We start from the raw sequence: 27,623 nt of genomic DNA on the forward strand, positions 1-27,623 counted from the left end.
GACGAATCCCGAAAGCTTGTGGTAGGTAGAAAATCGCCAAAGATCCCTGCCCCTCCGACTCTGGAAGAGCGAAAGGCGCTGAGACCTGTCCCACGCAGTGGAGAGGAAGAGAGTCAGGCCCCTTGGTCGTAAGAGTAGCGTGATTTTCCCACGGATGTACCAAAATAGGCACCTTCGCCCGAATCTGACCCTGTACCAGCTGCTGCTAGGTGCACCCCTCATCATCCAGGTACCTAGATGTCATGAGCATGGGTACCTCAGGTTCGAGAGGTTGGAGAAGACCCCTCGATGTGGGTACTTCGTACCGGTATAGGCTACAAGCCATCCCCACTAAAATGGAGCCATCCAGAGAAAATTTTGCCTTTGATCTTATCAGATCCGGCTGGCGTTCACCCCAAGTGGATAAGCGCCACTCGGACGTCGGAGATATGACCGAACTAGGTTCTGATAGAGTTATCAGATCCGCTGAGTACAAGCCAGTGCCACACTGGCTTCCCTGCAGAAAATAAGAGAGAATTCAGAAAAAAACAAACCCGAAGCCAAGCCACGCACGCAACTGGCTTCGTTGCGACAACCACGAGGGATGACCACAACAAGCCCCATCGCGCGCAATCCTGACCGAACCTTATGTTATCAGATCCGTCCGAAAACTGGAACATGCCTAAAATCCCTCGGAGCATTTCGCAGCCCTTCCAGCCTCTATGTACACTACGAATACACGGTCTTGGCTTTTTCTGTGAGTGAACGGCGTGGGCCAACCCCAAGCAAACGAGAGGTCGCTTTCTACCTAGATACCTACTTGCCCTGATAGGTTTACCCCTCCGCCCCCACCACCATGTCCATCACTTTGTACATCTGCGTACCCATCACGAATCTCATCTACACTCACTCCCCCATCCCCGAAAGCTGCCGCGGGGTCAAGGTACAACAAGCGCACCCCGCCGTCAACCTCCCTTTCCTCTGACCACCACCCCCAGTCCCCAGAACTTGCGTGAGTGACGGTGTGCTGGAAACGATGTCATGGCCCGGTCGTGGAGCTGCTAGGCGCCTCGGTCGAGTCGGTTCCTCGCTTCGGTCCCTCGCTTCGAGCTGTTGCGTCCTGCAGCTCGTGGCCGAAAAATCTCTGAACCATGGCATGGCGGAACCGAGTGGGCAACGGGCATTGCTTCGAGGGGCCGGGGGGGGGGGAGGGGATGGGGTCGTTGCAGGGCCGACAAAGGGGAGTCAATGGCGCCGGTTCGGCGTGTCTGTCCAAAGGAGTAGGCGGTGGTGACAGATTCCCGTGAAGCTCCGCGAGATCGAAGGAAGCTCGTCCTTTCTTCCTCAAACCTTCACTGTCCAGGTGTCCGTCATATTCAGGATCTTGAAGCTGTGAAGACCATCGCAAACAACCCTGCCCAAGCCTAGGAGGATTTGCTTTCATCCCTTGATACCCCTCCCTCCTTGAAGCTTGTTTTCTTGCCCGCAGAAACAACGACCAACCCCCATTGATCCTGCGAGTAAACAGTCAAGTCAGTCAGTCATTAGACGACGAGAAAACCGCAGCCATGTCGGCACCAATCTCCCTCTCCTCCGTCTCCTCCAGCGAGAGCATCGTCAAGCTCCCTCACCCGTACCACACCGAGTACGCGGTCCAACGCGCCTTCAACCACGACACCTTCGCCGGCAAGACGGCCGAGGGCGGCCTTCACTTCTACCGCCTTGTCCCTCTCGCCCCCTCCAAGGACACCAAGCAGGCCGCCCTGCCCGAGCGTCTTCACAGCGAGAACCTCTACTTCACAGAACCCGCGGGCCTCAAGTCCAGCGAGCTCCCCGCCGACTCCAACAACAGCGCGTGGGCCCGTTCCCGCCGCTCCCCGAGCACCGTCTTCTCCTGGGACGGTAAGACCGCGCCGACGCTCGCCCAGGCATGGCTTCTTGTCTACGTCCTCTTCGTCCTGCGCCCGGCGGAAGAGCTCGTTCGCCTCGAGCTCCGCGGCGCCGGCGCCGGCAATCTTAGCCAGCAGCTCCGCGACGTCCTGCTCGCCATCGAGCACCCGACCCAAGACGAGACGCAGAAGCCCGCCTCCACGCCCGAGCTGTCCACCGTCGTCCTGCTCCGCTCCGCCTTCTGGCAGGGCGCCGGCTCCCCCTTCGGCCCCCGCCCCGTCTGGCTTCCCGCCGAGTCCCCCGCCAGCCTCGAGCGCCCTCTGTCCTCGTACCCCCTCACGCCGCTGCAGCACACCATGACCGCCGTCCCGGCCTCGGACCCGGCAAACCCCAACCTCTACCAGCAGGCCTGGCACCCGATCCGGCCGGCCAAGCCTGCGCCCGGCGCCACCGTCTACAGCCGCTGGATCCCGCACCTGCGCGAGACCTTCTCCATGGTCGCGCTCGACTACAAGAACCCGGAGCACCTGCGCCTCTTCCACGAGTGGCAGAACGACCCGCGCGTGTCGCAGGGCTGGAACGAGACGGGCACGCTCGACCAGCACCGCGAGTACCTGCGCAAGATCGACGAGGACCCGCACCAGTTCGCCATTCTCGCCGCCTGGGAGGACACCTTCTTTGCCTACTTTGAGGTCTACTGGGCCAAGGTGCGTCTCCTCTCCATTTCCCTCATCCTCCTCCTCCTCCTCCTCCTCCTCCTCCTCCTAGTCTTTCCTCTCTCGACCCCCCCCCCCTCCTCCTTTGCTCTGCCTACCTATTTAGTGGTGAAAGTGATCGGACTAACGCTCGCGACCGCAGGAGGACAAACTGGGCGGCTACTACGACGCGCAAGACTGGGACCGCGGGCGCCACTCGCTCGTGGGCGACGTGCGCTTCCGCGGCCCGCACCGCGTGACGGCATGGTGGTCCTCGCTGATACACTTCCTCTTCCTCGACGACCCGCGCACGAGCTGGGTCGTCGGCGAGCCCAAGAAGACCAACGATACGGTCCTCATGTACGACTTCATGCACGGCTTCGGCCTCGACAAGTTCGTCGACCTGCCGCACAAGCGCAGCGCCTTTGTGCGGTGTTCGCGCGAGCGCTTCTTCCAGCTGTGCCCGCTCGGCGACAACGAAAAGGTCGTCGGCGGCATGCGCATCCAGCTGGTGCCCAAGCTGTGAGCCAAGCTACGTACGTAAAGTAGGCTGACACCGGGAAGTGATGATGGTGGTGAGGGGGGTTTGTATGTGTGGGTGGGTAAGTGGGTGAGTGGGTGTAAGTGGATGAGGTAGATTTTTGACCACGGTCGGAATGTGGGGGGTTTGCGTGTACATCGAACATGAATGCGTGCGAACTGAATGTGAGACCGGGTCCAGGGAGGGGTTCAAATTTTTTTTTTTGGTTGTAGAATTATGTCAAGGTTTTTGAATGAATATCCTGTCAATCTCCAGTGTGAAGACACAAGTGTGAAATCCGGGTTAACGAGGACATACGTAGGTAGGCACAATTCATGCTGACACTCTTTGATTTGTGAAGATTTCTCTCTCATAGACACATTGCATTCAAGTCTAGTCAGTCAGCTTCAGTCTAGAACTACCGGACGGGCTTATTTGCGTTGCCGCCATTACTCCCAAGAACACCGTTTCCCCTCAAAGATCCTTCCTTCCCTTCCCCTAAGCAGAAAAAAGAAACACAAAAAAGATTTGAAAAAAATCCTGACAACAATTGAATTAAGATTCGGGAGCCTGTCCCATCTTCATATGGTTCCAGCAGTCTGCGTAGCCACGACGGTTAGCAATCAATCTATTGACGACAACGACGAGTGGGCGGTGAAGAAGAAAAGAACTGCTACTCACTGTTAAAGCCGAGGTCGTCCTTGAAGTAGGCTTGCATGACATCCTCGCCCCACGTGGTGCCCACCAGGGGCCCGCTGGCGACGGCCTTCTTGCCGATGGCCAGCCCGATCATGGGCTCGACGTGACCGAGCTCCGAGAAGGTGGGCTTGTGGGCCTGGCCCGTCAGCTTGGCCAGCATGAGCTGGTGCGCGTTGATGGCTGCGTAGTGGCCCATGTGCATCGCGGAGCCACAGCGCTTGATGCCCGACCAGAGCGCGATGTCGCCGACGGCCAAGTGGTCCCGGGCGTTGGGCACGTCGCCCGACAGCACCAGGTTTGGGTGCACCTTGACGAACCCTTGCTCGTCCTTGGCCGCCGCGGGGAAGTAGTCGGTCGAGGGGACACTGCGGGAGATGGCCATGATGACCTGGGACGCCACCAGCTTGGTACCGTTTGTGAACTCAATCTCGTAGCGCGCGCGGCCGCTCTCGGCAGGGGTGTCGAGCTCACGCGTCTCCTTAACGCGATGGCTCATGAGCACCTCGACACCGGCCTCACGCGTGAGCTCGAGCGCCTTGTCCTTGCACTCGTCCGGCAGGTCCTCCGAGGAGAGAAGCTTGTCGCGGGAGTGGACGAGGGTGACCTTTGTCGAGGGCTCGGAGAGCTTGAGCTCGGCGGCCATCTCGATGCCGACGGCGCCGCCGCCCACAACGACGACACCGTCAGGGGCGTTCTTGACAGAGCGGATCTGTTCCTCGGCCTCGAGGAGGAACTGCTTGCGCGTCAAAGACTGAGGCACGACGGGGAAGACGCGACGCAGGCCCGAGGCTGCGATGAGGAAGTCGTAGGAGTAGTCCCGGGGCTGCTTGGTGACGTGGTCAAGGACAGTGGCCGTCTTGGTGGCTGGGTCGACCTTGGAGACAGAGCCCTGGACGAAGCGCACGTTGGGCCGCTGAAGCGAGGGGATGTCGTCGAATTTGACCCAAGACTTTGCTGCGTATTTGGAGTCGGCGAAGGCGAGCGGCGTGCCAATGATATGGACTTGAGGAAGGTCTGGTTAGCAGCGTCCTTTTCGTTTCGGCGGCCAGCCAGAAAGGAGGGTTTGGGCTTACAGTAGCCATCACGCTCGTCGGCGATGGTGATGTCGATGGGGATGTTCTTGAAGTCCGGGTGGTGCTCGTAGGGCGTGTGGGCGAGACGAGGGGGCTTGCCGCTGCTCAGGTCGAGCAGGTTCAATGCCGCAGAGACGCCGCCGTACGAGGTTCCGACGATGAAGACCCTGAAGGGCGGGATAGCACCAGGAAGAGAGCCCATCTTGTCTGTCTGTGCCAAAATGGTCTGGGGGCAGGAAGAGTTCAAGTCCAAGGAGCGTGAGAAGAGGGGAGAGGACTGGTTGAGGCTGATAGACTCTGCTAGTGACGAGGCGGAGAGGGGAAGGCAAGTAGATGCGGACGAGAGGTGTGAAGAAGCAGTTACAGACGGGAACAGTTGCGCGGTCAACAGTAGACATAAAGACAGAGCCCACCGGAAGCCGAGCGGAGGGCCTGTATCGGAACGGAGTTGCTCTGGACGAGGGGTTGAGGGACTGGCTAAAGTTGCCCGATGAATCCCACCGAATCCTCCCAACAACAGGGATCCAGGCTCACCTCTCAAGAACGGGGCAACAGAAGCAGAGGCAGAGGCAAAGGAGGGCGCGGGCGAGGGCGACGACAGAGGCAAGTTGAGCCGAGGGGTGGCTCGGAGAATGAGACGCACTGCAGCCGAGACGGCAGGACGGGGGACAATCTGGATCCACCAGGCCATGGCGATCGAGGAGAAGGGACTCAAGGAATACAGGTAGAGGCCGAAGGACCGGCGGGCTCGGGTTGGAGGTGGGGGAGGGCAAGCAACGGCGGAAATGACGGCATGATTGGATGGGCTTGGACACGCGGGATGCTCTAGGGGGATTTGTAGGGATAGGAGGGGATCATGGAAAAACGATGTACTATCTAGTGCTGCTATGGATGCAATGTGACTCCTCGTGGAAGCGCGTGTGGATGATGTGTGTATGTACGTGTGGCAGACGCTAAGAGGTCAGGTTCAAATTGCTGGCTGTAACCTGTCACCGGTTGATGAAAGGAGGAGGCGGAGGAGGAGGGGTGGGAGGTTTGGAAATTGAGGGAGTTAGTTGGCGAGAATTATCAGATGGTGGGAGGAGTTAAAGTTATCAGATCCGTCCAGAGGCCTGCAACCCACCCCTAGCCCGGGGGGTCTTCAGGCACAGTCTCGCTGGGATTAGACTGTTCGTTACCTAAAGGGGACAAATGAGAAAAAAAGAATAAGGGGGGGAAATGTACACGCGCGTTTGCCTGCGCCTCGTTTTCAGTGGGTAGCAGTCCTCGGGCCCCAAGGGAGTCCATCTGATCCATCTCGTGGTTCTTTTGCTTCCTGAGTAAACATGGAGACCGTTGAAGCTAGGTACCTGGTAACGTATGCGTAGTGCCGCCATCAGTGCTTCAAAGGCCTGTTTCTTTGACAAATTCGAGATGAGAGTGGGTGTGCGAGTGGGCATGACGGTCGGTCGGTGGGCGTTGGCCGGGGAGGAAAGCGAGGGCAGCATCCAGAAATGCGCCATTTTCTCCAGGAGTTGCCGCAATGCCTGCAATTCGTACGCCTGGTGGTTTTTCATATCTGATTCGTGTGCGTAAAGAGAGGGTGGGAAGAAAAGGGAAGAGGTGTGAACACTGAACAAGTTCGTATGTACAAGTGTAGATCCGCAAAAAATAAATAAAAGGAAGACAAGGATCCCTTTCCGTGCCTCTCAGACTTCGTACCCACTCAGTCATTCGGGATGAGAAAACCCGACCTTACCGGATGCGGAAGGAATTGACATCAACTCCCGCCAAGACAAGTTATCTGATCCGGCCTCATAAGCCCGGCATCGGCCCCACTTGAAATGTTTTCCCACCTACCTGGACTGTACATAGTATGTCGTCTTCTCACTTTCTTCACCCCCCCGGCGTGGAAGCCCTCAGAGTTCCTTCGTCGTCACTTGCTATCGATGCTATCGTGCGAGTTCCATTGTCTAGCCCACTACTCCGTACGTACCAACCTACCAGGATGCCACGGGGACGGCTCACATGCTGGAATCTCGACAAAAGTATCGATGCTGGCCTCTCGCTACTTGACGGGCCCCGAGGACTCTCTTTCATCGGAGATCAGCGACGTCGTTGACTACCGGTCGCCGCCTCTTGAAACCCCGACGCCCGTATTTCACGTCGTGGAAACTTTACTTTCCCGGCAGAGCGGCATCTTTCAATGCCGTAGCGGAGTCCCTCTTCGATGAGATCTGTTGTCATCGACCATGACCAACCGTGATGATTCCCCTAACTACCCGCCAAACTTTTGTGTGGATGCCGGTGACAAAATCACCCCTCCACTCCGGCAGAGCCCCTAGCTTCGCACACCGGATCTTCCTTGCCACAGCTGTACGCCCGAGTCCCGTGATGCATTTCCCTTCTTAATCGACTGACTCCAGCTGAATTGCCGGCAACACGCTGTTGGTTTTCTGGATGTCAGGTCGCTTCATTATGCCCGACCAAGACTTGAGAGTGGCTCCGGCCGAGCAGGTTGTCCATAATGGTTCGACGTTGCCAGAGCAACAACAGCAACAGACGCCAGAGAATGTAACTCCCAAGGTAAGTTCAGCTCTCGGGTAACCATCGCCGGTGTTCGCCAAACGCGAGGCTTACCTTTCCATCTTTCCAGCGCTTCCAGGCCATCTTCAGCTTTTTCCAGCTCCTGTTCTACGCCGACCCAACATGGATCGACGTCACGCTCTTTGTCGTGGGCAGCATCACCGCCGCGGCCGCCGGCGTGCCCTTCCCCTTGATGGGAATCCTCTTTGGTCAGCTCATTGACGATATGAACGGCGCAACGTGCTCCGAGGGCGTCGGGGATACGGACGCCTACCAAGACGCGGTCAACGAAAAGGTGCTCAAGCTCGTGTACATCTGCATCGGCAGCTTCGCCCTGATATACTGCTACACCACCTGCTGGAGCGTGCTGAGCCAGAGGCTCGCCCAGCGGTTCCGGGAGTTATACTTCCAGAGCCTGCTGAGACAGGACGTTGGCTTCTTCGAGAGCAGACAAGCAGGCGAGGTGTCCTCGCGCCTGAATTCCGATATCCAGACTATCCAGACCGGAACGTCGGAGAAAGTCGGCATTTTCATCGCCACCATCTCGTTCTTCATCACGGCCTACGTCATTGGCTTCATCAAGTATGCCCCGTTGGCAGGCATGCTGGTATCCCTTATTCCCGCGTACCTGATCGCGTCCATCGTGTGCGGTGGATATGTCCAGAAATGGACAGGGACTATGTCTGACGGCATGGCGAAGGCATCATCTATCGCATCCGAGGCTCTGTCTCACGTCGCGGTAGTTCAAGCCTTTGGTGCGGGGCCCCGCTTGGAAGCCAAATTCTCGTCACATGTCATGGTAGCCCAGAAGGAGGGCATCAAGAAAGCCGTCGCTGCTGCGTCTCAGGCCGGACTGCTATACTTTATCGCCTACTCTGCGAATGCCCTCGCGTATTGGCAAGGCAGCAAAGCCATCGCGGCGTCGGTGGCCGGGACGGGCAATGGTACCTCGGTAGGCGACATCTACACGGTCGTGTTCCTCATCGTCGACGGTATGTTTCCCGTTGGTTTCCTCCCCAAGCTGCACACTTGTGCTGATCAAGGCTAGCTTGCATCATGCTGGGTACCATCGCACCCCTATTGCCCCTTTTTGGCTCGGCAGCCGCTGCGTTCCTCAAGCTCCGCGCGGATATCGATTTGCAGTCCAGCATCGATTCCGTGACCGACGAGGGTGAGAAGCTACCATCCACCATCACCGGCGAGGTCGAGCTGCGTGGTGTGACCTTCGCCTACCCATCACGAGCCGACACGGATGTGCTTAAGAACGTATCTCTCATGTGCCCTGGTGGAAAGTACACCGCCATCGTCGGTCTCTCGGGAAGCGGCAAGTCAACCATTGCCGGTCTCGCCACGAGAATCTACGACCCCAAAGCGGGCGCAGTTCTCATCGACGGCCATGATGTTCGCACACTGAACGTGAGGAATGTGCGCAGTTACATCAGTCTCGTCCAGCAAGAACCATCCCTTCTCGACCGTTCCGTGCTCGAAAATATCGCCCTCGGTCTCGTGAACTCACCAAGAGAGGAGCACCAGGGGCTTAAGGGGGCGCTCTACGGACCCAAACTCGGCCAGCTTGCCGAGGACCTAATGAGCGGCGCGGACCTCAACACCGCGGCTCAGGCATACGGACCAGAAGTGGTCGAGATCGTCAGGCTTGTGCAGCATGCGACCGAGTTGGCCGATGCAACCATCTTCATAGATCGTCTCAAGCACGGGTTTGGAACGTCCGTCGGCAGCGGCGGCAAGCTCGTCAGCGGCGGTCAGAGACAGCGTGTGGCTCTGGCGCGAGCTCTCATCCGCGACCCAAAGATTCTTATCCTTGACGAGGCCACGGCGGCGCTGGACTCCGCCAGCGAGTACCGAATCCAGAAGGCCGTTGAGAACGTCTCCAAGGGCAGGACGTTGATTTCCATCGCTCACCGGCTCTCCACGATCAAGAACGCAGATAACATCATTGTCATGAACGCCGGAGACATCGTCGAGCAAGGAACCCATGCAGACTTGGTCGCACGCAACGGGGCATACGCAAACCTCGTCAACTTACAAAACATCCACGGGGTTGAAGAAGACGAGGCTCCATCCCGCACCAGCACCGCCGTTGAATCATCGGCCGCCTCGATCAACATTGAGAAGCACGGCGTCGACCCCACGGACCTCGCCAATGCCATCGAAGCAGGAGCGGGAGGAAAGGAGCTCGAGAAACCCAAGAAGGCCAAGAAGGATAAGAAGAAATCCGCTGCGGAAGAACTTCAGGCTGGCGGCCTCGACACTGACAAGTCGACCTGGTGGATCACGAAGCGAATCGGCGTCATGGTCCGCCCCCATCTCCTTTGGATCCTCCTGGCTGTCGCCGCCGCTTTCATCGTCGGCTGCACTTACAGCGCGTCCGGTACTATTTTCGGCTACGCTATCGGCGTCGCGAGCCCCTGCAACGAGCCAAGCTACATCTCGAGTAGGGGGGCCTTCTTCGCCGGCCTGTTCTTCATGCTCGCCTGCGTCGAGCTCGTCGCGAACCTGGCCAGCTGGTCCGCCTTTGGCTACCTCGCCGAAAAGCTGCTGTACGCCATCCGCGTACGCTCGTTCCGCTCCCTCTTTCGCCAGGAGCTCGAGTGGCACCAGTCCGAGAACCGCAACCCCTCGACGCTCCTGTCCGTCATTACCAAGGATGCTGCGGCGATTGGTGGTTTTAGCGGCTCTATCATGGGCACGATATTCGCCGTTATCGTTAACCTAATCGTGGCCATCATCTACTCTCACATCCTGGCCTGGCGAATCGCTATCGTGTGTCTCGTCATCATCCCCATCCTCCTCGGTTCCGGCATTATGCAGATCAGGGTACTCTCAAGGTTTGAGGAGAAGCACGCGGGGGCATATGCTGAAGCCGTCGGCATTACCGTGGAGTCCGTCAACTCCATCAAGACCGTCGCCACTCTTTCTCTGGAACACGAGGTCCTCGGCCAGTACAAACGGGCCCTCGAAGGGCCAAAGAAGGAAATCATCTCAGCCAGCGCCATCGCCAACATCTGGCTTGCCATCGCCAACATCACGGGCAACGTAATCTACGCCTTTGCGTACTGGTGGGGCTCGAAGCAGATTACTGAGGGCCGCGCAACGCAGACCGAGTTCCTCATCATCCTCGTCGCAATGCTCGTCGGCGCTCAGCTCTGGGGCCAGATGTTCAGTTTGGCGCCTGAGGTGACACGCGCCCGCATGGCGGCGTCCCGGATCTTCAGTCTTCTCGACCTCGACAAGTCCGAGGTCAGCAATGAGGATGAAGCATCTCCCAGGAGCAGGGAAAAGGACGTCGAGGCCATCGCCGATCCTGGGCCTCGCCCATCCCCGGGCCGAGGCGGCATGTCCGTCGCCTTCAAGGGCGTTTCCTTCTCCTATCCCGCTCGGCCCGAGGTCCAAATTCTCGAGAATATGTCCTTCACGATCCAACCGGGCCAGTTCTGCGGACTGGTCGGGCCATCAGGCGCCGGAAAATCCACCGTCATGGCCATCGTCCAACGCATGTACACGCCCAGCGCCGGGACGATCGAGGTCGACGGCGCCGACATCTCCAGCTTCTCCACCACCAGCTTCCGCGACGACATTGCCGTCGTCCCGCAAGACAGTGCCCTCTTTGATGGCAGCGTGCGTTTCAACGTCGGTCTCGGTGCGCGCCCTGGACAGGACGCGACGGACGCCGAGATTGAGGAGGCCTGCCGCCTCGCCAATATCCATGACGTCGTCACCGCCCTCCCAGAGGGCTACGATACAGAATGCGGACCCAACGGGTCGCAGCTTTCCGGAGGACAGCGCCAACGCATCGCTATTGCAAGGGCACTTGTAAGGCGGCCGCGGCTGCTACTACTGGACGAGAGCACGAGCGCCCTTGACGCCGAGAGCGAGAGGGCGCTGCAGGACGGGCTGGAGCGTGCGGCCCGCGGCATCACGGTTATCGCCATCGCCCACAGGCTACACACGGTGCGCAAGGCAGACGTTATCTTTGTCGTCGAGGCGGGCGGCGTCGCTGCCAAGGGCCGCCACGAGGAGCTCATGGAGAAGAGCGAGAGCTATCGCCTCAACGCGATGCAGCAGATGCTCGGTCACTGACACCGGCCATCCCAGTGTCAGATGAGTCCATAGCTTCTGGTTTCCTTTTCTCTCTTGTAGTTGACAGAATTATCTAATTGTACAGCATCTGGAATATCACGAAAGGGATGTAAATTGAACAGATTCACTCTGCAAAACCCTAAGAAAAAGGAACCAACGCACGATCCGATATCCAATGCGATCTGATGTCGGCTCGTGTCATCTCACTCTCAGACGTGCCATCTGTTCGCTCGAGCATCCAAGCTCAACTCGCTGGTGCGTTTCCAACACGATTATGCATGATGCCGGGGCGAGCCGAATCCCTCTTTCGGGGTCTCGGAGAACTCATCCTTTCCGCCGTGGACTCGATTTCACACTCGACTCTTTGACCGTTGTCTTTCAGGGAATGTTGCTTGAGGTACTTGCACGTTTTGTGTCGCTTCACTTTTGCGGCTCTGGGCCATGCGCCATCACCCACGATGTTGGTGCTTCGGCCTCACGGAAGAACGCCCGATTTCAAAACGGGGCGAAGGGGACAGGGGTTAAAAAAAAAAAGGCGTGCTAGAGGAGTCAAGCCAGGCTGATATGCGCACTAATGGATGGTATGCTATACAAAATGCCAAGGTCACCATAGCGAAAGAGGGGAGAGAGAATGAGAGAAATGCGTGAAAGCAGCTGACCATGCGATCTAAAGAAACCACTTGAAATTCATGAAGCCAGTTTCCGTGCATCGTCCTCGCGAGCCTTCATTTCTTGGTGCGTTCCCAAGCCGCGCGGGAGTTTCTCTGCGATCGGCCGAGGGCCACGCCTGACCCTGTCCTGTGACCCCGCGCGATAACGTGACTGCGTTTCTTCGTCATAAACCCCTGCTTCGGGGGAAACCGATATCCGTGTGAAAACCCCATTCCAAAAGTGCTGAACCGCGCATAGCAGACCGAAACGCCGTGAACATTCTGAAGCCGTTAGGTGACTGGACCATCAGAAGGTTGGGAAGCTTAAGCCGTTTCGAAGCCGCCAAAGGTGTTCTCGCCGGAGTAGGTGATGTAGAGGAAACTAGGAGACATCATGTCAGCACACTGTTGCCTGAAACGAAGTCACGAGGCTTGACAACTCACCCGTCCTCGTCCTTGTGCTCCTCATAAATGCTGCTCATCAGAGCAGCAGTGGGCGGCAGCACCTCATCGACGAAGATGAAGATGGCCTTCTCCGGAGAGAGCTTAATGCGCTTGCGGATGACGTAGACGAACTGGCCGACCGTCAGGTCCGCGGGGACAAGGTACTTCTTCTTGTCGATAGTAGCGATATCAGACTTCTCGACCTTCTCGCAGATAACCTGTACCGCAAAAGCCTTGGTTAGCGGCGCAGAGTCCTCGACAGTAGATACGAGATCGGCGGTGATGACCGGGGGACGTGGGGCACCGCCGATAAGACGCGAAGCTGGCGAATGCGGCGACGGCTGCCGAACGGCAGACATCCCCGTACGAACAACCGCGAAAAGAAACCAAACGCAGAAAAGGGGACGACATACGGGGATACGGTCAGAGTACTTCTGACGGATGCGCTCAGCCTCAGCCTTTCGCTTCTCGAAGGGGTGCTCGTCCTTGAACTTGGATCGCATGATGACGGATTGCGGGTGGGCGACGGGAAAGTGGGTTGTGGTTCTGGATATGGTCTGCTCCTGTGGAGTTGGGTGATGGTCAAGTTATAGATGGCGAGATGTCCGTCGATAGCGTTGACAAGTTGTGTCAAAGTATGTAGAAGGGAGAGTTTAGGTGACGAGGGGCACGTTTGCGAAGGAAGAAGAAAGGACTGATCGGTTGCCGCCTCGCCTGCTATGCTTTGGGTGCCTTGGGGTCAGACACACGGGAATGGGCGGTCACTGACTGGAGGTGTCTGGGTGTCTGGGTGGCTCAGGCGCCAGGTAGGTAGGTTGGTTGGTTGGGTGGGTGGGTGGTTGGCTGGCTGGCTTGCGTACCGACCTCTACCTAGCATGAGGGGTACCTAGAATGGAAGGCGGGAAAGCTGAAGCCAGGTACCTTTGACGGTGCGACCTGGCGGGCGAAGTACCTTTTAGGCCAACAGAATGACTAAGCCACCTGGGGAGACCATACGGATAGGCACCGCCGTACATTGAACCCCACGCCCCCCTCTCATCTCGACAGCGGCCAGCGAGGTTTGTTCTTATCCTTATCGGATTCTCGGAGCGGGGCAACACACCGACTATCATCTCAGCTTGACCAACCATGCCGGTGCAGGCCCCAGGGACAGGGCAGGTGACCGACCACGCAGCCACTTGACACAGCCTGGCAGTCTGTCACGCCTTCTGGATCCGACCTGAGTCACAGGAGGTCCTGACACACTCTGTCGCTTTGTGTTTCTTTCTACTAAGCTGGAGTGCGAAAAGAGTCCCACGAGATCGCAGGAAGCGCAACCTTCTGATACGCGCACGCAACCACTTTCTGTCTGTGCTTCCAAAGCCGTAAGCTGCTTGAAGTGCATTGTCGTCTGCGGACCAGATGCCACAATGCCTTGTTCAGCGTCCCCCCGTCTTGACGTCATTTGTCCCCAGTAAGAGGTAAGAGATGGGAGTCTGCTAGAGCCCACTCACATTCTATTACTGCAGTACGAATACTGTGGCGGACAGTTCGGACAACCAACAGCACACACGGTCTGGGCTTATCGAGCAAGATTACCTAATGGATACAGTCCCGCTCTGAACCTCGGATAGCCGACATCGAGCTCTTGTGAACTACTGCAAGCTGCACCCAAGGCGCCGGACACCAGCTCTTTTCATCCTCTCGTTGAGCTTAAATGGGAGGAAAACGTCTGAAAGAACGATCATCTTTTGCAGACGAGGCCGGACCTAGGATGTTGGACAATGGGAGAGCGAGTCTGCTGTGACTTTGGCCCTCGGCGTTTTCTTGCCACCCGTGGGGCAGCGAATGAATGCAACACTTGGAAAAGCTATGAAATGAAAGCTCTGCTGATCTGGACAACTGGGAAGGCCGAGCATGAGAGAAGGGAAGTATTTAAATGCGCTAGCAGATATGTAAGCAGACGGAAGAAGCAGCAATGGTCACAGAAAAGGAGTACATCATTAAAGGCGGATGATGCAGCAAGCAATGATTACAGGGAGCTTCCACCGCACAATGCTGCGTCTCCGGCGCCCGGCGGCATTGCACTCCTCGCCCCACCTCCCCAGGCCGGAGGGTCCAGACGGCCCAGCTCTGGCCGCGGTCGCTTCAGTGACCGGGGGGTTCTGCCCATTGAAGGTGGAACGATTTCGGAATTTACTTTACAGCTGGCCTGACTGGCTCGAACGACGTTCCGGTCAGTCCATGATTGTTACCCAGTGGTCTTATGCTTCTTCTCACTTGAGAAAGAATCATCCGATTTTTCTGTCACCACCCAAGTCACTCCTTTCCCCCTTCATTATACCGTTATAGTTTGTATTTATATTGATCGCCCATCATGCCTTCTACACGGCACGCGCAAAGATTGCTTGCACAACTTAGCAGCTCTCGTGCCGCATTCGCCTTCGCCAACCGACAGCAGCTTCAATTGGGCCGCAGACTCATCTCATCCTCCGCAAAGTCCCAGTTCAAGGGTCAATCATCCGGCGCATCATTCAACCGCTTTCTCATTGGAGCAATTGGCCTTGCCGCTGCAGCGCCCTTCGCCTACAAGATGGTACTGCAGCCCCCCTCCCCCCCTCTCGCTCGGCGACGCCAACATCCTTACCGGCGCTTCCGCATACCATTGAGCTTCCCGAAATGCTAACACCTGCTGCCCGATCAAGGCCGTCCAGGAGCCCTTTCAACTCGACCCGCCGACTTTGGCCGAGCGCGATGCCTTGACCAAGCGGGAGGCCGATATCACCGTCGACTCGCCCATGCGCCTGCGCATGGAAAAGTTCATCAAGGAGCAGCAACAGATAATCGTCAAAGAGCTCGAGAAGGTCGACGGGGGAAAGTTCCGCAAGGATGAATGGAGTCGCAAGGAGGGCGGCGGCGGCATCACCTGCGTGCTCCAGGACGGCAATGTCTTCGAGAAGGGTGGTGTCGGCGTGTCCGTCGTCTATGGCACCCTCCCCAAGCCCGCCATCGCCAAGATGCGCGTGAACCACAAGAACCTTGACGACAACGTCGACTCACTGCCCTTCTTCGCCGCAGGCCTCAGCATGGTCCTGCACCCCAAGAACCCCATGGCCCCAACCGTCCACCTCAACTATCGCTACTTCGAGACATCGAACCCCGACGGCACCGCCCAGGCCTGGTGGTTCGGCGGCGGCAGCGACCTGACCCCCTCATACCTTTTTGACGAGGACGCCGTGCACTTCCACAAGACGCTCAAGGAGACGTGCGATGCACATGACAAGAGCTACTACCCGCGCTTCAAGAAGTGGTGCGACGAGTATTTCTATAACAAGCACCGTGGCGAGTGCCGCGGCATCGGCGGCATCTTCTTTGATGACCTCGACGAGACCGAGAAGGACCGCGAAAACACCTTCGCCTTTATCCAGGACTGCCTTAAGTCCTTCCTGCCGGGCTACCTTCCCATTCTTGAGAAGCGCAAGGACATGCCTTTCAATGAGGCCGAGAAGGAGTGGCAGCAAATCCGCCGCGGGAAGTACGTTGAGTTCAACTTGGTCCACGACCGTGGCACCGCCTTCGGCCTCAACACTCCCGGCTCGCGAGTCGAGAGCATCCTGATGAGCTTGCCTTTGACGGCAAGCTGGAAATACATGCACGAACCTGAGCCCAAAAGCCGTGAGCAGCGTCTCGTAGATGTGCTCAAGGCGCCTAAGGAATGGGTGTAAGGTAAATAAAATAAAATAAAAAGGCGGAAACGGAGGGAAATGGAGGTTGAAACATTGGATATGGAGCAACGGATTCAAGCGGACACTTTCTGTACTATTATGCCTTTTGTGGCGAACATGTTGTGATTAGACAAAAGCCTTCAGGCGGCAAAACTCATAAAGAGACCTTTTTCTTTCTTCCTGTTCATGATTTTTCGGTCGGTCGGTTTGCGAACTGGAAAGCCTCCTTGAAGCCTAGGGTATCACCATCACCAGATCCGAAATAAGGGGTCAATGACGACCATTTCCCGTAGCATCATCCAATATTACTGACGACAGCAACAAGAGGCATGTCACAAACCGGAGAGTTTTGATTGGAAACCCGAGGCAAAGTACACAGCATCTTGCTATCATTTCCACCACCCGTACATACTGATACGTCCGCATGGGGTTTCAAAGTCCTCACTCACGCACCGCAAACCATCAAACAAGCCACAATAATGACATCCTCCCAAAGACCCTCGCCCTCAACCCGCCTCCCAACGCCCCGAGTCGTCATCACGAACCTCATCAACTCCCTCACATCGGCCTCCCTCGCGTTGCCGTCATCCGCCGACGCAGGCGACACGCGAAACCCCCTCACATCTCTCCCCCAACCCCACCGCGCGCTCCTCGTCACCCTCCACGTCCTCTTCCCGTCCCTAGTCCTCCCGGCACTAGACCTCCTCGACCGCAATCTCGTCACCCGTGTGGTCCCGGAACCCGCCGCATCCAGCGACGACAGGCGGGAAGCCGACAACCCCGCCGATGACCCCGCACTCGTTCGCCACCACCGCTCTCCCGCTCGTGCTTGCGACGAGGCCGGTACCGCCGCCGATGGGCAGGGGTCCTCACCACCCTTTCCTTCTCAAGCGCCCCCATACCACATAAACCGTCCCCAACCTCTCCCGGCCGCATTCCATCTGGTCCGCTCCGTTGCCTCGACGATGTCCCGCCGAAGCCACGCCTTCGCGACATCGATCTCGGCGTCGACCACCTACCTCGTTCGGCTCGACGCTTGGAACTGTACTTGCGCCAACTTTGCCTTCGAGGCGTTTCCTGCCGCCGCTGGTACCGCCGCCACGGGGGAAGATCTCGAGGATGAGGTCATGGATGCAGATGTGACCGAGGACTCCGATAGACAGGGCGAGGAGGGAGGATGGCAATTTGGAGGTTTGAGTCTAGACGGAGTGGGTAGCGGCAGTGTGCCTTGCTGCAAGCACTTGCTTTCTTGCCTGCTGTCCGAGCAGTGGGGGGACGCGTTGGGGAAGTATGTTGCGGAGAAGAGAGCGAACAGGGAGGAGATGGCGGGGTTGGTCGCCGATATGTAATGTGATCACGAGAGCAATTGCAAACACCTCAGAATCATCAGCCAAAACATGCTATCATTGTACAAGGCACACACTTTTGTTGAGAATATGCCTGTTCCCCCCGGCCTGCCCTCCTGGACGCCGAGATTTCATGACATGCCCACGCCCCAATGTCTATCGCGGGTATCCGTTCCCGTGTTTGAGTCTCGTCGTGTCTGTTTCCTCCCATCCGCTACGTCACCGCGTAGTTGTCTATTTCTTCTTCTCCTTGGCCTCCTTGTCCTTGTCGGAGGTCTCCTTGCTCTCGCCGTTAACACCGTTCGCCTTCTCATCCTTCTTCTCGTCCTTTCCGTTCACCTCGTCCTTCTTGGCCTCCTTCTCCTCAGCCTGCTGCCGGTTCTGGATCTTGTTTTCAATAAGGTCGTGGAAGGCTGTGATGGCGCGGATCAGACTGCTAAGGTAGATGGCCATGAGCTGGTCGTTGGTCTTGATACTCATGGCATGAGACAGCTCGCCGCCGCTCGACTTTCCGTCACCCTTTGGCGTCGACAGGTTAGGCAAGAGGTTGAACACGTCTTGAAGGTTGCCGAGGATAGCGTGGTTGACGGGGAGCTGGCCCTCAAGAACCTTCTGAAGGTATGCGCCAATATCGCGAAGGCGGAGATGCAATCCTTGAAGGGACTGGAGCTGGTTTGTTATTCTCGTCGAGAGGGTTCCGACTGCAACATCGCGGATGTCGCGGAGAAGGTGCTCGACACCAATCTCCTCTGCTTCCTCGGCCTCGATGATCGACGGGGTGTGGACGAAGGTTCGTGACGTGGTAGTGCCGTCCTGCAGTGATGTTGGTCAGCCCGGGCTCGGGTCGCGCCCTACGATGACACTCACATCCTTGATCTCCTCCACAGCGAAGTATGCGTCCGTCGGCACGCCAGCCTCCTTCGGCTGGACATCAATAATGACTAGGAGAGGGTTGGGGTTGTAGCGCTTGAACAGCTCGTTGATCTCGAGGTCGGAAGCCCTCAGCTTGGGGCCAGAGTGGTACCAGCCGATCAGCTTTTCCCTTGCGTTGACCTTCTTAAACATGTCGTTCATTCCCTCAACATAGTTGTGGTCCAAGAACCACACTGATGGGTCCTTGTCATCTTCCTCGAAGGGCACTGCATGGGTTGGTCAGCCTCACGGGCGAATGGCCAAGTTATTCACAACCCGACAAAGCGCGCATACCTGCAAAACTGTTCGATACGCGGACGTTGTTGCCGTCATTTGAACCCAGAAGAACACCCACCACTCTCCGTTTCGATCCCTTGACTACTGCGCGGTTGTAGTGGTCGACAACGGAAAGAAGCACGAGAGGGGCAACGGAGACATTCCGCTGAACGAGAGACAGGGTCTCTGCAGTGGTGGCAGGCATGATAGAGGTATTGTCGTAGCGTCGTGAGGTCGATTGGGTCGGGTTCGTTCGGAGATGGAGGAAGGTTGGTGAGGCGGCGGTGGATTTGGGTTGTCGTGGTGCTGTAGGGTAGCGGTGGTGTCGTAACTGCTGAGGCTGCCTTCCCACCCAGCTTAGCTACGAATCGGGCTTAGGTGCAAGCAAAGCTCGAACCTCGCCGGATCACGTGCTATTACCACGCAAATAGTCAGCAAAGGTCTAGCCACACATGACAGCCACAGTGGGCTCTGTGCCACTGTGTCAGGGATGCTTCGGACCCTTAGTCATTGGGCAACAGGGCCTGCGGACAGCCGAGTCCGGCGTCGGCGCTGGATTTGTTCATTCCTGGCTCACTGGCATTATTTAGTACCTATGGAGATCCAGAACTTGATGCCGGGATCCATTTCCATCTAGAAACAAGCGACAAGTAACAGCTGAACACGAAGTCGTTAAGGCGATCGGAGAATTGCGGGTGACTGTGACCGCCTCTAGTGGCTCACTTGTCGCACCGAAGGAGAAAAACCACACCAAGGGCATTGTGAACAGTGAAGCCAACCACGAAAAACCTGACCCCAGTGACCTCATACCAAGGAGGCGTACCATCCGGTGCGCCGGGGGCGCGCCTTTGAAGAGCTTCTGACGCCGTCCCTTATCCGCAAGCTACCTAGTTCGCAGGACCAATACTCGCGGTGCTATCCCCCGATGAAGACGGTACGTATTCGCGCTGGACCTCGGCGGAGAGGGAACGGTGGGCACAACCAATGATGTGGCGAGCGCTGTAACGGAAGCGCAACCAGTGGCACCAAGGCGGAAATATGGAGGGCGCTTCTATGCTGCGAAACAGCCGAACGAACGCCTGCGACCTTGTTCCCCAGCAGAAAGCCCAGCGGTCCCCAGCGGTCGTCCCCCATCGCTCAGATCCGGCCAATCACCGGGGCCTCTTGCGGCACCGGGGCCGCTCGGTGGCCTGTCACCTGCACTCAACGGAGCCACTTTTTCACAGGCAAGCAGGTGCTGGAAGTCGGGAAGCAACAAGCGCAAAGCTCGGCACGGTGTATGTACCTCTACCTGGCACAACTGGAGACGGAACCTGGGCGACTTGGCCTGCCGGGACCTCGCAACGATTTCTCAACCTCTATTTTTCCCGCAAGTTGGCATTTGCTCCCCCAGACCTTCCAACCCTCTTAACCTGCGACTTCAACCCTCTCCTCTTCTCTCTACCTCTCTTTCTCTTGCGTCTTGCATCTCTCTGCCCCTCTTCTCCTTCCCCTTCCGTTAGCCTCGGTCCGGCCATATCAACATCTTCACAAGCCGTCAAAATGAGCAGTCTCGTCGAGGAAGCCGTCAAGAAGCTGACCAGCACGGTCGAGAGCCTTGAGTCCAGAATCAAGTCTCTGGAGGACCGCGCCGCCGGTGGTTCTGGCAAGCCAACCGCCGAGGAGGTTCGCATGATCCTCATCGGCCCCCCCGGTGCCGGTTAGTAGCTCTGATCCCGTGTCTTTTCGCACACGCGGTTGCGTCGCGGTGATAGTAATGTTGACATTTGCGCATAGGCAAGGGCACCCAAGCTCCCAAGATCAAGGAGAAGTTCAACTGCTGTCACTTGGTAAGTCAATTGACCTTGTCTTTCTCGTCTTCGCTCTCGAGATCGTTTTTCTGACCGCAATATTCACTTCCAGGCCACTGGCGACATGCTGCGATCCCAGGTCGCTAAGAAGACTCCCCTCGGCCGGGAAGCAAAGAAGATCATGGACCAAGGCGGTCTCGTCAGCGATGACATCGTCATTGGCATGATCAAGGAGGAGCTGGAGAACAACAAGGAGTGCAAGGGAGGGTATGGCGCATCTTTTCCCCGTCTTTGAACCAGACGGATGGCCTAAGGGTCCCAGACGTCACGAAGCAAGGGCATTGCTGACCACGACAACCACAGCTTCATTCTCGACGGCTTCCCCCGTACCGTTCCTCAGGCCGAAGGCCTCGATGCTATGCTCACGGCTCGCAACCAGAAGCTCCAGCACGCTGTTGAACTCCAGATCGACGACTCTCTGCTCGTTGCCCGCATCACCGGCCGCCTGGTCCACCCCGCCAGTGGCCGCAGCTACCACAGTACCTTCAACCCCCCCAAGGAATACATGAAGGATGACATTACCGGCGAGCCGCTTATCCAGCGCAGCGACGACAACGCTGAGGCCCTCAAGAAGCGTCTGGCGACCTACCACTCGCAGACCGCTCCCGTTGTCGGCTACTACAAGCAGACGGGTATCTGGAAGGGCCTCGACGCATCGCAAGAGCCCGGCCAGGTCTGGAAGAACATGCTCGAAATCTTCGAGTCCCAGCGCAAGGGCGGCCACTCCTCCGGTATCCTTAGCCGCATTGCTGGAAAGAACTAGACGAGCACGGGCTCTTCAAGCCATGCTGAATCCCCGCGCGTGACGCCGTCATCCCGGCTGCCACCACCCTGCGCGCAATTGCCACGAAGAAAACGAGGTTTATTCGCAACGTCCCAATTTTTTCTTTTGGGGGTGGCCTCTCCTGTGATGCATCATCGCCTTCGGAACCCACGGCCTGAAGAAGGAGGGCGTGAATCGGAGGAACTTTTTTTTACGGGACCCTTTTTTTATGGATCATGAATCGGACGGTGTTCATTCTCGTCGGTCCCCCTCGTTCTCGCTGCTTGACTTGAAGCAAGCTGGCTTCATCTTGGCGTTCGACGTGGCCAAAACTCGCATTTTCGCTCTCCCCAACCCGTCAAGGATCAGTTGTATCGTGTAGAAAACCTCTTTCGTTGCACGCTTGTATGTAGAACACAACCTTACTTTCTCATTAATAACCACAACCAGCGGGTTGCAGTTGGATGGCCAAACGATTCAACTGGGGAAAGATACATACGTGCGCGCGTGCGCACACACATTTTTTCTATGCAGCATTTCGTGATAACGTGTTGAGGATGGGCATGACATCCAAACGAACTGGAACACTCAATCTGAATAGACTCGGGCCTTGTCGGTGCTTCTCAAAAGAGCGAAGCTGTGGAGACTGTGTTTCCCGGGCCCGCTCCCGTCGTCTTCCGAGTGTAGAGGAGGTCGAGTTCCCCAAATTCGTCGCCATCGCTCGCTCATCAACAGCGTCAGCCTGAGCCGAAGGCCAAGTGATCAAGACCATGTGGACTACGGGGGGGAGGATCTCCGGATACTTTCCGACATGATCGAATCCCACCCAGTGCCTCTGTCTAGAACAGGCGCGTACATGAAGTTGTGTCATCAAAAAATTGTTCTGGTCGTGAGGTCCGCAGGTTCCGAAGCCAGAATAAAGGGGGTGGGCGTGTATTGATACGGAAGCTATACGATATAAGCCAAAGCTTGCAAACACCCCCAGACGCTGGCAAACACTCCTAGTCAAGACGAAGATATAGGATAGTGCAGGGAGAAAGAGAAGCAAGAGGTGAATAAAAACCCCTCACAAGTGAAGAGAAGAGCGCCCGTAAAAATAACAATGCAAGGAGATGATACCGCCCAAGTTACCACGCAGTGCAATGCAATGCTTTACCACTCTTAAGATGCAGGCCAGCCACAAGCCATCCACCCCAGTGTTTTTCGCCGAGAACAAGAAATCAGGACGAGGAAAGAAGAAGGGCAAGAAAGAGGGGACGAAAGGAAAAGCCCAACGCCGCGGCGCTTTCTGCTACCCAGTATAAGGTGTGATGAGAGGTCGGGTATTTGTAATGAAAGAGTGTCGTCCTTGGTTACGCAGAGACGCAGGGAGCCAGCTTTAAGTTATTTCATCTCCTGGGAGTAGCTACAATTTCCACCCATTAGTCTTCCAAGGCCTGCAACTGGACATAAGGTAGACAGAGAATGAAACCTACCGTTGACCATCTGTCTCTGTTTTCCCAACCAACTCTTGGGCATCTCACTCCGCCTCTGTAGCACAACATGGTTGCTCTGGATACGGCTAGTAAGATCATACCACGCCGTGGCGATAAGAGCGTTCTCGCGCTGGAGATTCTTGATGATCTGGTCGCTCGCGGCCTTTCCGCAGCTGTCAGCTTCCGCGTTTCCCATACCCTCAACGGCGTCACGGCGATAAAACAGATTCAAACGAATGACGATTTGGTGCCATTGAGACTAAAGGGGGCTGGATACATACCTTTTGCGCCGCCGCGGCCTCTCCGCCCTCAGCGGCCTTGAGCTTCCGCTGGAACTCGTATTTGTCTTGTTCTGACTTCTCCAATTGCTAAAAAAGGGAAAGAAAAATTCATCCGTCAGTCATAACCGCATAAAGCCAAACATATCATAGAAAGCCATTTGTCAAAAAACGCGTCATTGCCCAACCGAAGACGGAGACGGCGACTTTGTCCGCCCCAACACCTTCCACCATCTCGTTTTTGGCCCTTTCAATTGTATGGGAAGATTAAGGTGGGAATGACACGGAGGGGCACTAGTCCGAAAATCCGGGTTGCCTTCGTGCAAGATGACTTTCGAGGGCACAGCAGGCATCTTGGCTGCACCGGCTTCGATTTGTCGGGGGACAAGATGTTTGCGGTGTTTACTTACCGAAGTGCGCTCCTTGAGCCTGACGCGAAGTTTCTCAATCTTGTCCTGGAGCTTCTGGACAAGCTCGGCGGGCTCGGTGCCGTCTTGTCGTGCCTCCCTGGCCTCGTCCAGGTCCTTGCGAAGCTTATCCTTCTCGAGCAGGGCGTTAATGAGCGAGCTGCGCTGCTCTTCAAGGTCAGTGCCAAGGTTTTTGAGCTGTTGGCGTGCCGCATCGAGTTCCTCCCGGATGGACCCTGAGATAAGCTGATCAGTAGACTTGAGCTCCTCGAGAGCTTCGACACTATCCTTTGCAACGGCGGAGAGATCTGTCCTTGCGCTGAGGAGCTCGCGATCCTTGTCAGCCAGTTGCGCTTGAACCTCATTCAGTCGTCTCCTTTCTCTTTCAAGTTCAAGTGTCTTCTGGTCAATTTGGACCCTCAGATTGCCAAGTACTTCGCTGTAGTAGTAGTCTTGCGTTAGCACTCTATTTAAGCCTCGCCGGATTGCTTCGTCGACAAGCTCAACTAACTTTTCCCCGCTACTCTCAATGAGAGCGCTAACCTGAGCCTCCGCAAGCTGTTGCTTCTCGAAAGTCTCGTTGTAGGTTTTCTGGATACGCTCCCGTTGTTTGCGCTCCTCCTCGAGCTCTTGTCGTAACCGTGCGTTCTCCGAAGCGGAGCCCATGCCACTACGGAGTAAGTTGTTCTCGGCCTTGAGGCGCGATATCTCGAGGGCAGGGTTAGGAGCAGTGCTGCCCCCAGCACCCTCGAGCTCCTCCTCAAGGCTGAAACCTGCAGTCCCGGCGTCGGGTGACAAGGCCGCTTGGGATCCCGAGTTGATTTGCTCCTGTAAATCGGCAATCAGTCGTTCGTCAGAGAGACGCTGAGCGTCGAGAGTTGCCAGACGAGCTCTCAATTGTTGGGTGTCGTCGTGAAGGGCCCTCCGCTGGGCGTCGAGCTCAACGTACTGCAGCTCATAATCCCGAAGCTTTGAGGCATACTGCTCGTTAGTCTGCTCCAGTGCCTGGTTCCTTTTCAAGACCTTCTCGTATTCAATGAGGTCCCGCTGCATCTGCTCCTTCTCATACAGCAGGTTGTCCATCTCTTTGGATAAAGTGGACTGCGCCTCCAGCTTCTGCTTGTACCGCTCCACCATGTTGGCTTTGCGAGAAAGTTCTTCGTTCTTGAACCGCAGCTCCTTCACCTCGTCGTCCAGGGTCTCAAGTTTCTGGGTCTTTGCCTTGAGCGCCGAGACCTCGCTCGTCAGCCGCTCCTTGGTGATACGATCGTCTTCGGCCTGGGCCTCCTGGTTTGCAATGAGCTCATCCTGCTCGCGCAGCTTGAGCTCCAGCGACCTGATGACCTCCTTTCCCGCACCATCTTGGGCACTGTGGAACGCCTCCAGCTCCCTGCCCTTCCGTACAACCTCCTCTTTCAAGTCGTCGTAGCTCTCCTGCAGGTGACCCAAACGCGTTTCCATGTCTGCCAAAAGCTTTCCCTTCTTGTCAAGGTCGGAGCGGAGGCGGATGTTATCGGCTTCCATGGCGAGGTCTGCGTCATGGCTTTCATGGCCGGGCTCCGAAGCCTCCTCCAAGTCCTGAGCCTCGGCCTCGTCAATTGCCACCTTCATCTCTTGCGTAACCCGTTGCAACTGCATTAGGTTCGTCTTATCGGTTATGTCCTGGGTGATGCGCGTGACGTATCGTGCGTTGTTGCTGCCAAGCATCGCGATGGCGAACAGCACGGCGAGAAGCTAATAAGCACACACTGTTAGCAAGACTGATCGTTCACGACATTGAAGACAACGGCGGGTCTGGCCCGGGCGTCAGGGGCACGGGTGGGAGCATACCTTGCTGATGGCTTCAGGCTGCGCTTCTCTTGCCCTGGGGCGAATGTCGGCAAGCTTGGTCTGGCGGATGAGGCCGGGGCACTCGCGATAAACTAGCCTGGTGATGCCCTTGTAGACGTCATAAAGCTCGCCCTCGCTGGTATTGGAATCGAAAGAGGGATCCAGGTCCTGGAGGACCTGAGACAGGAGGTGGCCATCGAGAAAGTCTGATATTGAATCGGCCTTTTTATCGAGGGGAAATGTGTTTGCCTGTGAAGAATTGTTGTGTCAGCATAACATATCGTGACAGTGCAGCAGTCTGGAGCCGGGAAACTGGGGAAAAGGATATGACACAGGTCACGGGGAAATTAGGGATGCTGTCTGGAGGGAGGCTCGAAGATGCCTACTTACCCATTGCACCAGCGCGGCCTGCGCGCTCTCTGAATACGGCATGATGCCCCGTCTGCTGGGTCGCAGCGTTCGTGGTCTTTCGTGGGCGCGTCTTTGGTGAGTCGTGTGTTTGTTGGATGTTTCGAGGCCAATGTATCCTTGAGGCGTTGATGGTGGTTTGGGGAACCTGAACAGCACGTGGGAAAGTGAGCTGGTCTCTCATCCGGTCCCACTGTGTTTGGCGCCGCGTGGTGGTTCGTGGTTGTAATAGAAAGTCAAAGCGGTAGGGGGGGTTGTGGTTCCATGGGCCCGGGAAGCTCGCATCGCAAAAGGGGCCAGCAGATTTAGTGTTAGGGAGGGAGGGGGAGGGATATTAAAGGTTCAAGTCGAGGTCGAGTCGGAAGGCCTTTCAGTTGGCCGAGGGAAGGGCGGTGAAAGGAATGCAGAACAGAGCCTTGTTCGCGCACAGTCGAAGACAAGGTCCGGAAATTCAAGGTGCATATTGATTCTTGAGTTGGTGCTTTGCCTGCCGTCCCGAACCTCCCAAAGACAGGTGCAGCATTGTTCACGGCCCCCGGGCTTTGTCTTTCTACCTTAGGTCGATACCAACTTAGGTAATCCACACTCAATCTTGCATGACCTGTCTTGAGCTCCTCCCTTATCGATTAGCATGAGGCCGCTAAAGGATATCCGTCTTAGCGCGCTGCAACGTGCAACAGGTACCGCCGATGTGGTGCATGTACTATGTATGTTTATCTCGTTCAGTCCTCCTGCAAGAGGGGGCTGGTGAGTGCAGTACATTGGTCTCCCACCGACCACCAAGAAGGATCATTCTATTAAGGTATCTCCCGCCCCCAAGTCCGAAACTCGAAAGTGACGCGAAGCGGGACGGAAGCCCAGGATGCTACAGTGGGGCAGCTGCCCTGATGTCCAGCCCAGCCCTGTAAGCAACCACTGACAGCACCTAGTTTCCCCCTCCCCCTCTCCCCTCTCTCTCTATTCTCGACTCCCGAGTCTCGAACCCCTGATGAGATCTCACCACGAATAATGCCCATATCCGTTGGTACCTTGAGATAGTCAAAACACAAGATGCAACGGCCTGTTGATCAAGAGCGTTTGGATTGCTGCCTTTCATACATAAGGTACACCGTAGATCCTGCCGGTTTTGCTTGTCTTCGACTTCTTCATGTCAGGATTACCCTCGACTAAAGGCTTGTTCCTTCGCGTGAATCATTTGCTTGATTGGGCTGCGCCCATAAGAGAACAATGCCGAGTCTTAGAGTCATAATATCAGTTGAAGACGTCCATGTTTCCTATCAGCAACACGGAACGTACCAAATAAAGCACCACCAGCCTTGTCCGCGAAGCACAGACGCGCCGTGGACATCATCCCCTATGGGTTTTGTCGCTCCCTTCGACTCCGGCTCTCCCCGTAGCCGCCAGAGCAACTCTCGGTATCCGAATCTGAGATGATCCTGACAGACTATACCAAGGGGATTGTCCGCGAACGCTTGGGAAGTGGTTTGGATGGTTGCCATATAGGGCTGCACCGGGCTGCTTTGTCCCTTTTCAACGGCCATGTACAGGATGTATGTGCCTGCACACTGGGTCCAGCGGATAACCCAAAACTGAAGGGTAAAGTCTCCAGCCCGCGCTTTGACTCGTCTGCGGCATGACCCATGAGCCGTCCTGCCCAGCGCAATTGGAGCGTTACGCGAACATTAGAAACACCGGTTTTCGTCCCGGTCAGAGCCGCCCCGGCTAATCGTGCATGATGCCGTATCGCTGCACTGCACAACG

At 56.6% G+C, this 27,623-nt stretch overlaps 9 protein-coding genes across 9 annotated transcripts; 5 read left to right on the forward strand and 4 right to left on the reverse strand.

Annotated features, from left to right (window-relative positions):
• Window positions 1-1,547: 1,547 nt before the first annotated feature.
• CH63R_12702 (Aerobactin siderophore biosynthesis protein iucb) lies at window positions 1,548-3,090 on the forward strand (the record flags this gene model as incomplete). The annotated part of the gene is made up of 2 exons (XM_018307676.1): window positions 1,548-2,576; window positions 2,728-3,090. The coding sequence occupies 2 exons, from the start codon at window positions 1,548-1,550 to the stop codon at window positions 3,088-3,090; spliced, it is 1,392 nt and encodes a 463-aa protein (XP_018152093.1).
• Window positions 3,091-3,757: 667 nt separating this feature from the next.
• CH63R_12703 (Pyridine nucleotide-disulfide oxidoreductase) lies at window positions 3,758-5,547 on the reverse strand (the record flags this gene model as incomplete). Its single annotated transcript, XM_018307677.1, has 2 exons — window positions 3,758-4,785; window positions 4,857-5,547. The coding sequence occupies 2 exons, from the start codon at window positions 5,545-5,547 to the stop codon at window positions 3,758-3,760; spliced, it is 1,719 nt and encodes a 572-aa protein (XP_018152094.1).
• A 1,766-nt stretch (window positions 5,548-7,313) lies between these two features.
• Window positions 7,314-11,519, forward strand: CH63R_12704 (ATPase; the record flags this gene model as incomplete). Its single annotated transcript, XM_018307678.1, has 3 exons — window positions 7,314-7,421; window positions 7,492-8,413; window positions 8,470-11,519. 3 exons carry the CDS (start codon window positions 7,314-7,316, stop codon window positions 11,517-11,519), a joined length of 4,080 nt encoding a protein of 1,359 aa, XP_018152095.1.
• A 974-nt stretch (window positions 11,520-12,493) lies between these two features.
• On the reverse strand, window positions 12,494-13,116 carry CH63R_12705 (Autophagy-related protein; the record flags this gene model as incomplete). The annotated part of the gene is made up of 3 exons (XM_018307679.1): window positions 12,494-12,551; window positions 12,614-12,954; window positions 13,027-13,116. The coding sequence occupies 3 exons, from the start codon at window positions 13,114-13,116 to the stop codon at window positions 12,494-12,496; spliced, it is 489 nt and encodes a 162-aa protein (XP_018152096.1).
• Window positions 13,117-14,969: 1,853 nt separating this feature from the next.
• Window positions 14,970-16,317, forward strand: CH63R_12706 (Coproporphyrinogen III oxidase; the record flags this gene model as incomplete). Its single annotated transcript, XM_018307680.1, has 2 exons — window positions 14,970-15,188; window positions 15,298-16,317. 2 exons carry the CDS (start codon window positions 14,970-14,972, stop codon window positions 16,315-16,317), a joined length of 1,239 nt encoding a protein of 412 aa, XP_018152097.1.
• Window positions 16,318-16,796: 479 nt separating this feature from the next.
• CH63R_12707 (Ubiquitin carboxyl-terminal hydrolase family protein) lies at window positions 16,797-17,666 on the forward strand (the record flags this gene model as incomplete). Its single annotated transcript, XM_018307681.1, has 1 exon — window positions 16,797-17,666. The coding sequence occupies one exon, from the start codon at window positions 16,797-16,799 to the stop codon at window positions 17,664-17,666; it is 870 nt and encodes a 289-aa protein (XP_018152098.1).
• Window positions 17,667-17,897: 231 nt separating this feature from the next.
• On the reverse strand, window positions 17,898-19,056 carry CH63R_12708 (26S proteasome regulatory subunit rpn-8; the record flags this gene model as incomplete). The annotated part of the gene is made up of 3 exons (XM_018307682.1): window positions 17,898-18,476; window positions 18,531-18,802; window positions 18,870-19,056. 3 exons carry the CDS (start codon window positions 19,054-19,056, stop codon window positions 17,898-17,900), a joined length of 1,038 nt encoding a protein of 345 aa, XP_018152099.1.
• A 1,337-nt stretch (window positions 19,057-20,393) lies between these two features.
• Window positions 20,394-21,464, forward strand: CH63R_12709 (Adenylate kinase; the record flags this gene model as incomplete). Its single annotated transcript, XM_018307683.1, has 4 exons — window positions 20,394-20,550; window positions 20,628-20,680; window positions 20,754-20,908; window positions 21,005-21,464. 4 exons carry the CDS (start codon window positions 20,394-20,396, stop codon window positions 21,462-21,464), a joined length of 825 nt encoding a protein of 274 aa, XP_018152100.1.
• A 1,383-nt stretch (window positions 21,465-22,847) lies between these two features.
• Window positions 22,848-25,886, reverse strand: CH63R_12710 (Microtubule binding protein; the record flags this gene model as incomplete). The annotated part of the gene is made up of 6 exons (XM_018307684.1): window positions 22,848-22,900; window positions 22,940-23,102; window positions 23,221-23,307; window positions 23,628-25,358; window positions 25,455-25,703; window positions 25,845-25,886. 6 exons carry the CDS (start codon window positions 25,884-25,886, stop codon window positions 22,848-22,850), a joined length of 2,325 nt encoding a protein of 774 aa, XP_018152101.1.
• Between the last annotated feature and the right edge of the window lie 1,737 nt (window positions 25,887-27,623).

The sequence above is a fragment of the Colletotrichum higginsianum genome, chromosome 9 (genome assembly GCF_001672515.1).
Source record: "Colletotrichum higginsianum IMI 349063 chromosome 9, whole genome shotgun sequence".
Classification (NCBI taxonomy): Eukaryota; Fungi; Ascomycota; class Sordariomycetes; order Glomerellales; family Glomerellaceae; genus Colletotrichum; species Colletotrichum higginsianum.